Raw genomic sequence first — 14,563 nt, forward strand, 5'->3', positions numbered from 1 at the left:
TATTAGAAACTCCTTGAATCTTTGCAGGGACTGAGGTTTTAGGAACTTTGGAAACAAATTCTAATTTGTTTTATAAAACCATAATGGCAAGTTAAGATGTAATTGCAAATTAAATATCTGTCTATTTGATATTGTTTACTCCAAATTACTTTCAAAATCAGAACTTTTCTATCCATTGCTGTTTTGGGTTTCTTCTCCTTTATCAGATTATTAGTTATGGTGAGGGGGGGAACTCTAATTTGATACAATGTCCTTCATTTAACAGCATGGTTGTAAATAACCTGGGAAGGAAAAAAAAATACAGTTGTGACCAATTTTGTGGTTTAAGCCACCTGTTTATAGTTCATTAGTGTAAGAGCCATTGCTCTCCTACAATATTAATCAAACATATTCTAATCAAAAGATACGTATAAGATAATTTTGTTGGTTTCAATTAAATTGCATATTAGGAATAATTAATGTGTTTAACACATTACAACGCTTTATATTTTATAATGACCTTTTATAACTTGACTTAAGAGAAATAATAGTTTACCAATAGCTTTGCAATTTAGTAAAATTAAGCAAATTGTTTTCTTAAAAATCTCTGAAGGTATTTTGCTCACAGATTTCTTCTTGTTTTTAGGGCAACCCTGGAAATGATGGAATCCCTGGTGCCAAAGGATCAGCAGTAAGTAACACCAGAGGTGGTATTCAGCAGGTTCTGACCAGATCTGGAGAACCAGTAGTGGAAATTTTGAGTAGTTCGGAGAACCGGTAATAAAAATTCTGACTGGCCCCGCCCCCATCTATTCTCTGCTTCCTGAGTCCCAGCTGATTGGGAGGAAATGGGGATTTTGCAGTAACCTTCCCCTGGATGGGGTGGGAATGGAGATTTTACAGTATCCTTCCCCTGCCACACACACCAAGCCATGCCCACCAAGCCACGCCCACAGAACTGGTAGTAAAAAAATTTGAATCCCACCACTGAGCAGTACATTAGATGGATATAAAGGCAGAGCTAATTGGAGACTTTGGAAGACTTGACGAACACTCACAGAATTTCTGGCCTAAGCTACCTATTGAAATTCTGAACATTAGCAGTGGTCTTTCTGAATAGCTTGCTGTGTCTCAATCCACCTGCATTTCTCATTCCTAACTCTGGGCTTCTTGATTCGATTAACAGGGTGGTCCTGGCATTGCTGGTGCTCCTGGTTTTCCTGGCCCACGTGGCCCCCCTGGGCCACAAGGTGCAACAGGACCTTTGGGTCCCAAAGGTCAGGCGGTAAGAAACACATATAGGGATACCGTGAAACTTGTGATGTGCCTGGTGGTCCAGATTGATTGCTCAAGATCCTGCCTCTTGCATCTGTTCTGAGATGCCTTCATTCTGGGTGATTCATATCACAGGTGCTTCATTCTGTGCCTGTTTCTGGATGGCTTCTTCTCATACTGATCTTAACCGGGATTTGGCCATGGATGGTTAAAGAACGATGTCCACCTTTTCATCAAGTTTGCCTGCCTACAGTCACTATTATAATTGTTGCCACTGGTCTATTATCTCCATAAAGCTCTATATGTGGACTTAAAAGAAGGGAGTGCAATTTTTCCTTATTTGATTGTTTCAGGGGCATTTGAAAGTGGTGAGAAATATGTTTGAGTTTCTCCAAAACCTGGAAGGCATTATGATTGATTTTTTTGCTATCCTTAGCAAAGGAGAGGGAGGAGAGAGAGAGAGAGAGAGAGAGATTTCCCTTAATCCTCTGGATCTCTGCAATTAATGGAGAATTTGGGGGAGCAGAGGGATTTTTCACTTGGGCTGGGCATGTGGCCATCAGATAGAGAACAGAAGATTGCTTTGCTTCAGTGATCTAGTATTGTAGTGCCAAAAAATGTGTGACAATATGAAGTATTTCTAAAAGAGCATAAGGAGACTGCAGAAAATGTAATTAATTCTCACTCTACGTGATTTACATTTTGGGAAGATGACAGCTGGAAAATTCAATCCTAAACAAACATAGTAAAGAGGAAATCTTCTTGCGCTCAAAGACCGGCTTACTTCCAAGTTAACTCGCTTGGGATGGCATTGCTAGTCAATTAAATGTGATAAGAAATACAAGTCTATGCTTTTATAAACTAATAAAAAACGATAAGCTTTGGGGACCTGAATGGAAACCCACATGTTACTGAAGAATTCTCCAATATGAAATTATTGATCTTCTAGACATGCACCTTATATCTAAAACAGCCTCTTTACTGAAGAATCATGAAGTTCATGCAAATATCCAACATCATGATGGACTTAAGAAGCTTTAAAACAGGGAGGTCAAACTTGCAGCCCGCGGGCCGGATGCGTCACGTGCTGGCCCGCCCAATTTAGCAAAGGGGGGAGGGGGAAATCCTGATATGTCATGTGACGACGCCGTGAAAGTTTGACACCCCTGCTGTAAAAGATTGCAGGCATACCCTGGAAAATTCATAAAAAGTACTATTAAAAATAATTACTGGTGTGTATTATATCCAAATAGGGAAATGAAGCCTATTTAAGTAACAGTGAGTTATAGGCTGAACTGAACAGGTGCTGTTACAAAACCATGGTTTGAAACTGATTCAGAAGACATGCAAGCACAGCAACCTTCTGCTCTTCCTCAAAGACTTTTCAGCCTTCCACATGAGCCCAAGAAAAAGAAAAATTGCCAAGAGATGTTAAGTTTCCATTCATGCAAGTTCTGAAGCACTTCTGATTTTTTTTTTTTTTAAAGTACTCACAGCCCTATTTCAGAGCAGTCGTCTGCCATGAGCAAGACTTTGTGGGTCACTTCGACCACTTGAGCTTTGCTGGATTCTTTAGCCATAGCAATATTTTTTTTTTAAAAAAAACTTTCCTATTTAAAAAATGTAGCAGACGATAAGGAAAGTCAAATTGGTTCAAAATAGGCTCTTACCCATCCTTGGAACAAATCATTTGAAAACTTCCTGTCAGCAGATAATGCCTGTGGAAAATTTGCAGGGTTTTTTTTGTGGACCTAAAGGGGGTATTTTCAGGGAAATTCACCCCATTGTTGCTGAAGGAAGATCCTGTTCCTCCCAGTTCTGTATAGGAATTACGATTCTCTGTCCAAAGTCTGCTTCTTCTATAGTAGAAAATTCTAGCTTTTCTTCCATACTCTAATGTTTTCCTTGCCTCTTTGCCTCCGATTCCTGCCTTTTCATCTAAGGACTGAGCACCTTCTTTATTGTTAAAGCGTCCCTTGCATCTGATTCTGCTTTAAAGGTTTTGCTGGTTTGATCAGTAGGTAGCCTAAAGTGATACAGATGTTGTTGTATTCTCTTAACATTTTTCTTTCTATCTCTATAGGGAGAGCCTGGAATTGCAGGCTTCAAAGGTGAACAAGGCCCCAAGGGTGAACCTGTAAGTAATTGATCATGTGCATGTCATTTTACGCTAGACTTGAATGTATGCTCTCTTTTTTTACATTCTTTGTTAAAGTTTTGTTTCTACAGGAGTCCTCTGATCTGGCTGAGGGTTGTAATCCCCCTCTCATGGTTGAAGGGCAACTATGGAGAGGGGGTTAATTTCATTGTTTAACATGCAGATATTACTACAATTCTTCTGATAATTACAATACTACTATGTTCAGAAAAGGCATATCATAAATCATTGGGAATTCAGGCTCCAAACAGTATTTGGGGAAAGTTTATTTTCTTCCCTGATGATGCACTTGCAACTGTAATTGCCTTATTATTATTATTTGCACTTGCACTTGCAAGTGCAAGTCATGCACAAGATCATGCACTTGCAACTGTAATTACATTATTATTATTTTTCAAATCCAAAAGTTTGAGAAGTGTTCAATACATTTCTTCACTATTTTTTCTGTTATAAGGGGCTTTCGTGAACAGGTAGCCTGATGTTCATAAAAATTAATGTCTATATTTTCTCTGAGCTTGCTAGATTTTTATATAAGGATGTGTTGTTTTCACAGTCCCTGTGTAGAGAAAATCAGAACAGAACAGAATAACAGAGTTGGAAGGGACTTTGGAGGTCTTCTAGTCCAACCCCCTGCTTAGGCAGGAAACCCTACACCACTATCAAATCAAATAAGCTCAATTAGGACCAAATGTACAATTGAAATCTTCTACAAAATCTGGAATTAATTGTGCAGTTTAGATTTATAGTTGTTAGATTTTTCATCTGGACAAAAGAAATGTTACATTCAGCATAGGTGACTGCAATCCCATTTTCTCCACTCAGCACCAATGTATTCCTAACAAGTAGATTGGAACCAATTTATGCCTTTTTATTACTAAAAATACTTTGGGCTGCTAGAACCGCGCTACAGAAATCTAAGCAGCCACTACATGGGAGCAAAGAGGTAGCGAGATGTTTGCTATCATCTACTGGTCATCCAGATTTTCACAGCCTGGGTCTGATAGCTATCGAATGAGTGCCTGAATGAAAAGAATAATTTGTTCCTTTAAAAGCTGGATGCCAATAGGAATCTAAAGCTTTGATAGGAGAGAGGTGCTGCACACAAAGTCCCAGGTTCAGTTGTTTTATATACTCAGTTTAATTTCCAATTAAAAAGGTCTGAGGCTGCTTATAAAGATCACCATTTGGAACCCTTGTAAAATTCCTTGCTTACAGCATATAAAAAGTTTGTTTAGTAGCAGAACTGAAAAAGAACCTTGTTCTAGGAAAGCACTAACAGTATTGGCCATGCATCTGACTCCTACAAGGATATTTCGTGTGCTTCCCCTTCTTCTTTTCCCATTTGCTCACTATCTGGTTTCAATATAGGTCCTTTCTGTGTATCTGAGGGTGGTGCGGTGGCTCAGTGGTTAAGACACTGGGCTTATCAACTGGAAAACCAGCAGCCCAGGTTCAAGACCTGAGCTCCATGTGGCGATGTGAGCTCCTGTCCTCACCCCCAGTTCCTGCCAACCTAGCAAATCGAAACCATACAAATGCAAGTAGATAAATAGGTACCACTTTGGTGGGAAGGTAACAGCGTTCCATGTCGTAATGCTGGTCACATGGCCACAGAAAAGTCTTTGGACAGCGCTGGCTCAATGGCCTTGAAACGGAGATCAACCCCCCCCCCCCCATAGCTGGCAATGACTAGCGGAGTAAAATCCTCAGGGACTCCTGTGTATCTGAATCTTTCCAGATGAATAGTCTTTCTGGTTTTCAATCTTCTTAATCAGGTAGTCCTCATTTACTACTATCTCTTTGCAGTTATGACAGTGATGAACTTTGCGACCAATCCTTGCATTTACAACTTTTATAGGTCTGTAAAGCAAAGCATAGTTGCGGTTTCACTTATCTCTTCACTTAATGACCAGGTTGCCAGACCCAATTGTGGTCATTAAACAAAGATGACCTGTATAGTTTAAACACAGGATGGATCCAGGATGTCTGGATATTTGAAAATATGTTGAGAATTAAGTTGCTTTAGGCCCAATCACAGGTACATCTTTGCAAGTCTAGAGTTCCCACACAAACAGCAGCAAAGTAGGAATCCTTTGACCAATAGCTGAGCTAAGAGAAGTAACAAACTGGCACTATGTACTTATTTCCATCTTTTCAACTGGCCCACAGATCTTATCCTGCCTCCTAAGGTGTCACCTAATCAGTTGCTTAAAAAAGCATCCCTTTCATCCCTCAGCAAACATACAAGAAAATTGCTAGCATTTTTCTCCAGTGCATCATGTTTTTCTATGCATGTGTCACCTCCTTTGTTTTTTAATAAAATCTCAGAGGTATTCTGAGGTGAAACTATGGATGAAGAAGTGTATTGTTTAAAAGATACAAATAAATGAATAGAAAACCCTCAAAATCTTCCCACCCCTTCCAAAAACAACAACAACAACAAAATACCCTCAGCTGTTTGGAAACCCCTAACCTCCTGCAAGTCTAGCATTTCTGCACTTTGTTTCTTAATCAGGTCACTATGTGGGAACTGGTAGATTAGGTGAACCCAAACTCCCTTCCTCTGAGAACACAGGTCTAATAGTTAAGGCAACAGGCTAGAAAACAGGAGACTGTGAATTCTAGTTCCGTCTTAGCTATGAAAGCTGGCTGGGTGACTTAGGGCCAGTCATTCACTCTCAGGCCCACTCACCCCTCAGAGTTGCTGTTGTGAGGAAAATAGAAGGAAGATGGAGTACTAGATATAGTGCTCGCCACCTTGAGTTGATTATAAAAATAATTAAAGGATACATAGGCACACACTCACATACACACACACTGTATGTGTGTGTATATGTTTGTGAGTGTATATGTGTGAAGTAACTTTTATTGCCTTGAGATAGCATTTCTCTATCTCATGTCACTGGCATGGGAATATACCAAAATAGCTTGAATTATAACATCATGGAGCTCTATTAATGGGACTGTACTTTGGCCTACAAGGCTTTCCCTTTCCTTTACCACTCTTTCTGTCATTTTTTAAAGACAGAAATAAAGCCTAGGTTTTTTTTTGTTGTTGTTACAAAATCTCTTTTGGGGTGCATGGGGAAAACCATGGTAATTTTATTGCATTGAACTCTGCTTTTTATTTTTGATGCTGAAGGTGTGCCATGGTAAACAATGATCCATTCACCAATTTATATACTATTTTCAGATGGGTATATAAATGACCCATTGCAGGGGTGGGCTTGCTCTGTGAAGTTCTTTAGTGCCATTTATATAAAATGTTTATTATGTAGCTTATCAGCCTTCATAGATAAAATGCAGTTTTGGTATTCCAGCGACTTAAGGAATTGTCTGGGTTTCCCAGATTATACTGAACCATATTTATATATCCTTTGTTCATTTTAGATAGCATTGCTTTTTCACCTAACTACTTCCAAAGGATGGAACTTAATTTCTGTCTAAATTAAAAATGTGTCTTCTAATTTAAAAGCATCAGTGTTAACACTGTGTTCCATGTGTATACTGCCATCTGAACAGTGAGAAATGGTAAAATTTGATGAGAACTTTCAAAAGTACCAGTTTCTAGGAAAGAAATCATTGGTATTTATGATAAAGTTATGATGCAAGTTTTATTTAGATGAATAGATAGGGTGAGGTAAGATGAAGGGCTCAGAGCATTTATGTTTCTATAAATATTTATCCCCATCAGATAACTAGAGAAATTCAGAGCCACAAATTTTGTGAGAATAAAGTAGCTCTTTCCATTTTCTCATTCTAATGTAGGCTGCCTTGCTACAATATGTACACACACACACACACACACACACACACACACACACACAACACACAAATCATTCATCCCTTAGCTTTGATATTTAGGGATCAGAAGGTTGAGTAATTTCTACCCACCTAATAACTCCTCTTTCAAACATAATATCAGAAGGTTGGTGATAGCTATCACCATTATTAGGGCTTTGAAAAAAAATTACAATTATTGCCAATCCTTTGTTTAATCTTATGCAGCATTGCTTTAGAATACCCTTTGGATGTCTTTACTAAAGTTTTTCACTCAAGCAAAGGTTTTAGCCCATGATTTAGAACAAGGAAGGAATCAACTCTTGTCCTGCCCATACATAATATTTTAAAATTTTAATCCACCTGGTACCAATTTAAATGGCATTTGAAATAGTGAAAATAATAATGAAAACTGCCAGATCACCTAAATTCTGGGTGATGTTCAAATGTTTTTCTAAAAATACAGTGACTGTTGATAGGTTTTTGACATTATTGGATAAAAGATAAAGGAATACGAAAGGTGTAACTAAGCCTCTTTACTGTTTCTTATCCTCAGGGCCCTGGGGGACCACAAGGAGCCCCTGGGCCAGCCGGCGAAGAAGGGAAGAGAGGAGGTCGTGGTGAGCCAGGAGCTGCAGGACCAACTGGACCACCCGGAGAGAGGGTAAGTGATATCATTTGCAGGGAGTAGTCCTCTATGTGGAATGTCTCTAAGCCAGGTGTGTCAAACTCAACGTGTGGCCCACGGGTCGCTTAGATCTGGCCCACAGGCCTGCCCTGGAAACAGCAAAGTTTCCACGGTGCCTATGCCCATGGTGCTTCTGCCAGTGAAAATGGAGCCCAGGTGGGTTGCACGCGGTCTCCCCAACCTCCATTTTTGCTGGCAGAGGGTTGCAGGAGGCCGTTACAGCCAAAAACGGAGCCCAGGTGGGCCACGCATAGCCTCCCCAAGCTCAGTTTTCACTGGCAGAGGGCTGCAGGACGCTATCACGGTCGAAAATGAGTCTGGGCGGGCCACACACAGCCTCCCCGAGCTCCATTTTCACTAGCAGAGAGCTGCAGGAGGCCATCGCAGCTGAAAATGGAGCCTTGATGAGTGACATCAAGCTGGCCACACCCACCCTGGCCACACCCCCTAGCCTACCCCCCCCCAGGTCAAATACAACCCTGATGTGGCCCACAATGAAATTGAGTTTGACACCCGTGCTCTAAGCCATGTGGTATCTCATGCGAACAATCAGACCCATATGTGTAGAATTTAAACTAGCTACTTTATTGTTCTATGTCTATTTCACAGGAATCATTTTCAGACTAGTAGCATGTGCCTGGGAAAGACCAAATAAGGCTCAAAGGCATTCAGGGGTTCAGATCTGGCCCTCTTGTGTTTATGTAGCAAATCTAAGTTTATTCCCTGCTTGAACCCTTCTCCCAACTGGGGCAATGGCTCTCCACCATGCCGTAAATTCCAAGCAAAGGATTAATTAAACTCATGTTGGAAGTTGCTTAAGGTAGTGTCTTAACAGTTGATGGCCATTTTGATTGAAACTGTTCGAATAAAAGGCATCCCACCCAGTAGATAATACAAGATAATGTCACGTTAGTGACATATAAATTTTTGAGGCCATTGAATTCTGGACCCCAAAATAGCAGCCTCTTGATCTTTTAAAGATTGTAACGCAATAGCCCCGGTAGAGCGAACTTGTGTTTAAGTGTAAAAAATGTTTGGATCATTATGGCACAGAAGATTTAAGAGAAAATCGTATTTGGTCAGAACTCTTGGCCAGAGTATACAACCTTTTGTTGCTGTTACTTGTTACATTCATAGAAATATAATTAATGTAACTTGCTCTAAGTGGCCATGTTGCAATAGAATACACACACATCACACACTTTATACTTCCATTTCTCTTCTAAAAATCTAGGGCCATGGTGGTGCGAGAGAAGAATTTTATTGTTTCCATCCTTGTTTGCTTTGCCTGGGCTATTGAAAGGGAGAAGTATGGTTGTCAATTCAATCTTTGCTTCATAACACCTGTAGGGATATGCAGGGATTGGAAAGAGGAAAATGCCCAACGTCTTTCCAGTGGGGAAATGGCCTGCCTCACATTCTGAAGAGTACTGAATTTTCCAATTTAAACCTTTTTTCTATTGGAAAATAAGTTGGCTCTTATGACAAGGGCAGATGCCAAACTGGCATTCCAAGAATGTACATCTGGGAATAGAAGAATAGAGATGCCTTACCGGGGTGAAATCTATTTACCTTCCCTACCGGTTCGGAAGTGTGTGTGCGTCACATGCTTGCACGGACCCTCTGCACATACGCAAACCCTTCTGCGCCTATGCAGAGGGTAAAAAACAGGTTTTAACCAGGAAGTACCGACAACCGGGAGGGTGGGCGGAGCCTCACGCTGCCATCACTACCGGTTCTCTGAACCACCCGCCGCCATCGCTAACGGTTCGCCCAAACCGGTCTGAACTGGTAGCGTTTCACCCCTGTGCCCTACTATTTAAAATGATCTTAGGAGCATCAAGGCTCTTCCCCTAGAACAGGTTATATTATTTAGATCTGGAACAAGATATTTCTTGTGTATAGTAGTTATATTATTAGTGCACTCCCCAGCGATGGTAGCAGTAGTGGGTTGCTCCCGGTTTGCACCGGTTCGCAAGAACGAGTAGTAAAAATTTCTAGTAGTTCAGAGAACCGGTAATAATATTGGCTGGCCATGCCCCCGAACTGGTCCCCAGCCCGGTCACCGCTCGCTTACCCCACCCACCTCTTTTTTTTTTTTTTTTTTTACTTTTAAAAGCATTTTTTCTACAACCTCTTCAGCCGAAAAAATGCTTTTAAAAGTAAAAAAAAAAGCCTCTGATGATCGCGCGGCTCAGCTGGGATTGTCAGAGGCTTTTAAAAGTATTTTTTCTACAACCTTTTTCAGCCGAAGAGGTTGTAGGAAAAAAATGCCTTTAAAAGCCTCTGGCGATCCCAGCTGAGTTGCCTGATCATCAGAGGCTTCTAAAAGCATTTTTTTCTGCAACCTCTTAAGGTTGTAGAAAAAATGCTTTTAAAAGTAAAAAAAAAAAAAAGTTGGCCATGCCCACCCAGTCACATTACCCCCCACCAAGCCACGCCCACAAAATAAACCACGCCCACAGAACCGGTAGTAAAAAAATTTAGGACCCACCCCTGGATGATAGCCTGCTGAGGGATCTTGCTTCTGCTGTGTCCTTGTTCTAAAAGAAGTGGTCCAGAGTTCCTGCTGAATCTTTGATAATGATGATTCTGTCCTTGACTTTGACATAATTATTTTTTGCTTTCAGGGTTCCCCTGGAAATCGTGGTTTCCCAGGTCAGGATGGATTAGCTGGCCCCAAAGTGAGTGAGTCCAAAGAACTTGCTGCCTTTTCATAACAATTTTTAAAAAATAGAAAAATGGTACTGTTTTTTTTTCTTTGTGTTCTTTGACTGTTTTTTTTTTCTTTCTATCCATATTGACAAATAGCAATCTGAATTATGAAAATGGCATTCTGTGTTTCCTTTAAAAGTCTCCTAGCTCGTGCATTCTTTCATAGAAAACATAGTATGCACATTTTGGACATGCCATAAGATATCTTTCGAATCAATTGATTAACATTTTTCTTTGGAAAAGTTCACCGCCTCATCCTTTTCATAGATGTATAGTGTTTAGGATAGGGGTGAGCAATCCTGTGGAGTTTTACTTCCAAAATCCATAATTTACCAATTGGATTCGGATGCAGAAGACACGCATTTAGAAAGAAGAAATCCCAAATTCAGTATAAACTAAAGAATTAACTTCTTTCATTGTCCTTTGTTGTTTCATAAAGTTCTTTCATAAAGTTCTAAGTTCTTTCATAATCATTGTGGGAGAACTAATGTGGTGTGGTAGCTTAGCTACTGAAGTAGGATTGAATAAGACACTTAGGACCAGGCTCAGCCTTAGAGTCAGTTCATTGAGTAAATTTGGTCTGGTCACTTCCATCCTATCTCACTATTTTGTTATCTTTGGGGTGGGGGTGGGGGAATTGGAGGAGATAGTGCTGGGTATACCAAGTCAAGCTCCTGGAAAAAAGGTAGGAGAGAAATCTAATGACTGAATAAAATCCATTTGTGGTTTCTACGGTCTTTTGTAATGTAGCTTGAGGAGGAATTGTTTCACTACAGATGTAGGTAAATCATTAAGGGTTAGGATGCAGATATATTGCAAACTTAGTTTATCTTCTGCTCACCCCTTCTATTTTTTTTTAGGATGTCAGAATAATTAAATGAGTTTTAAACCTCTTTAATATATACAGGTAGCCCTTGACTTACAACAGTTCATTTAGTGACCATTCAAAGTTACAACATCACTGAAAAAAGTGACTTATGAGTCTGACTGTTTTTCACACTTACAACTGCTGCAGCATCCCTTTGGCCACGTGGTCAAAATTCAGATGCTTGGCAACTGGTTCATATTTACAACGGTTGCCGTGTCCCGGGGCCAAGTGATCCCCTTTTGCAACCTTCTTGACTAGCAAAGTCAATGGGGGAAGCCAGATTCACTTAACAACCATGTTACCAACTTAACAAAATGCAATGATTCGTTTAACAACCATGGCAAGAAAAGTCGTAAGATGGGGCAAAGCTCACTTAAGAAAAGTTTCATTTAGCAACAAATATTTTGGGCTCAGTTGTGGCCATAACTCAAGGACTACCTGTATAATGTAGGCATGTCCAGAGTGATGGTAGATTATTGGGCCAAATACTATATTTTCCTGGTATCCTTCATAAAATCTTCGGCTAATGTATTTCTTGCTTAAATCTTCTTTAAATAGGGTGCTCCTGGAGAACGTGGCCCTCCTGGCCTTGGGGGACCCAAAGGTGGCCCTGGAGATCCTGGACGACCTGGAGAACCTGGCCTCCCTGGTGCCCGGGTAAGAATGTGGAATTGAATAAGCCATATAAAGGTGATGCCCTCCAAAGGGTGAAGAACAATTAACCTAGGGATTCCCACATCACTGTGGAAGAATATCACTGAGAAGGCCTGTCTTCTTAGTATTGGTACTATTTATATAAGTGAATCAAGCCTGCTTATAAAACATGTGCAGTAATACACCTGAAACACAGATGGTGTCAAGTAGTAGAAGACATTCTTTTTGTGTAGAGAAACAAAAAGCATTCACACTGCTGTGGCTCCAGGTTGGGTTTATACAGATGGATTAAAGCATCTCTAAAGAATTGGGTACTTTTTGCTTTGAGTTTTTTTGCTTTGTTTTTTAAAGGAAGGGGTTATGCAAACACTCCTTGTTTAGCACCTGCCTCGTTTAGCAACCAATCCTCACATTTATGACCTTCCGAAGCAGGTCTGTAAAGCAAAGAAAAGCTGAAGTAAGATCAATTATAAGCATAGTTACAGTTTCACTTAGTGACTGCTTCACTTAACAACTAAGTTGCCAGACTCAATAGTTATTGTTTAATGAGGGCTGTCTGTAAGAGGCAGTGTGGAGGTGTTTTGCATTTTGTATCTGATTAAAAATATACTAGGGTATATAATGCCTGGTGCAACTTCAGAATGAAATAACGTCATGTCAACCTGTATACCTCTTCTTTGCTTTATTTCATTGCATGCTACAGTTGATGGACACTGCAGTTATGTTCACTACCATCTGAAGTTATTATTATTATTATTAGAATTAGAGGAGAGGAGAAGCCTATACATACTTGTAGTGTAGTAGAGCAATTTAGATATGAGGTGTAAGTAACCACTAGATGGCATCAAGTGGATACAGAATTTTTTTTTAATTTTCCATTTTTTGCAGCTCAAATATGCTAAGGCAGTTTTGTGGCATCCATAATTCTCAGAGCTTCCAGATTAAGTTTTGTGTCCATAAAAGTCCCTGTTTGAACAATCTTGACTCAGAAAAGTTCTGCAGGAAGGACCAGGTTTAAATGTGTGGATCTGCCCCATTTTCAGTGCCAGGTGTGAGTTAGAATGAGTGACTGCTTGAAACAGACAGAAAAAAGTTATGAGCGGTTTGACTGTAGCAATTGCAGCTGTATCTGTATTTACAGTGGTAACACAGGATCATTTTTATTTGTGATTTCTTTTGATCTGTCACTTAAAATGCTATACTCTTTTGGCTAGACAAAGATGACAAGAGTTGCTTTGGAAAGTGAGATGGGTGGCATGATAGATAGATAGATAGATAGATAGATAGATAGATAGATAGATAGATAATGGATGGATGGATGGAAAGAGAAAGAACGAAAGAAAGAAAAGAAAGAAAGAAAGAAAGAAAGAAAGAAAGAAAGAAAGAAAGAGAAAGAAAAAAAACAGGTTCTACAATCTTTCAGCCAGTTATCTTGGGTATATTGCTTCAGCTATTATTCCTAAGGCTTGAGACGATGAAAGCACTGGGTAAATTAACATCAGAATTAATTTTCTTGGCAACACTTGAAGAAGTCCGAAACTATCTTAATTTCCTTTTTTCCTCTTCTTATTAGGGTCTCACTGGTCGCCCTGGGGATGCTGGTGCTCAAGGCAAAGTTGGCCCATCTGTAAGTGAAATTCTGTACTTTTCTTCTTGTGGCATGCAGAATATTTGAGAACATGGTTAAGATAGATGAATATGATGATAAAATAAGGCAGAACTGCAAACATTTCCTTTGTGTTAACTTGTGTGGAAAATTAAAATACTGAAGTTGGATTTAAAGCTGTGACCTGCATCACATACTACAGTAAGCCGTTGTTTGCTTACACATAGTTTATTGACTAAACCACACACAGCCATATTTCCACAACGTAATAAGTCATATGACATGATTTATAAACCATATTGGGGGCTTTAAGCCAATATAGTAAGCCAATAGCCTGTAGTACGTGAACCCTGGTTGTGATTGTGATGGATGAAGAAAGGGGTAGCAACAGAAATCTATATATATTTACATGAAAATACGTGTTTCAATGCTTGATGAATCAATTGTTGTTATTCTTAATATTCTGATTAGTAAGATGTGTATTCTGCCTTGCTGCCAGGTCAGCTTATAGGGGATCTATTATTTGTTTGATCCCCACAAAAGCAGATTTGTGCGTAGGTTGGGCTAAGAAAATGTATCTAGTATAATTCCTTAGATACTGATGGCTTAAAATTTGCGACTTCCTAGCCCGTAATCCAACAATTTTACCTCTAGACCAGAGTTCCCCAAAGTTTCCAGCTTTGTGGACTGGCGGGGTGGCAGGGGGAAGGGGTGGTTTGTAAAAGCGACCAGCAAGTGTGCATGTGTGTGCACAGCTCCATTTACGCGAGCGGTGTGTCTACCTCTCACACAAATGGAGCTCAAGTAAGTATGTGCATGCGCTCACCTGCTGTTTCCATG

At 39.9% G+C, this 14,563-nt stretch overlaps 1 protein-coding gene across 1 annotated transcript in view; it reads left to right on the forward strand.

The window, feature by feature from the left end:
- The window catches only part of COL2A1 (collagen type II alpha 1 chain), an 89,017-nt gene that overhangs the window by 39,273 nt on the left and 35,181 nt on the right, over positions 1-14,563 (forward strand). Inside the window, exons 20-26 of the mRNA XM_070934977.1 lie at positions 626-670; positions 1,166-1,264; positions 3,338-3,391; positions 7,749-7,856; positions 10,511-10,564; positions 12,022-12,120; positions 13,691-13,744. Coding sequence (XP_070791078.1) covers positions 626-670; positions 1,166-1,264; positions 3,338-3,391; positions 7,749-7,856; positions 10,511-10,564; positions 12,022-12,120; positions 13,691-13,744 — 513 coding nt within the window. The remainder of the gene's footprint in view (positions 1-625; positions 671-1,165; positions 1,265-3,337; positions 3,392-7,748; positions 7,857-10,510; positions 10,565-12,021; positions 12,121-13,690; positions 13,745-14,563) is intronic.

This window comes from Pituophis catenifer, unplaced genomic scaffold (genome assembly GCF_029215685.1).
Source record: "Pituophis catenifer annectens isolate HBS135680 unplaced genomic scaffold, rPitCat1.0.hap2 SCAF_2, whole genome shotgun sequence".
In the NCBI taxonomy this organism is placed as follows: domain Eukaryota; kingdom Metazoa; phylum Chordata; class Lepidosauria; order Squamata; family Colubridae; genus Pituophis; species Pituophis catenifer.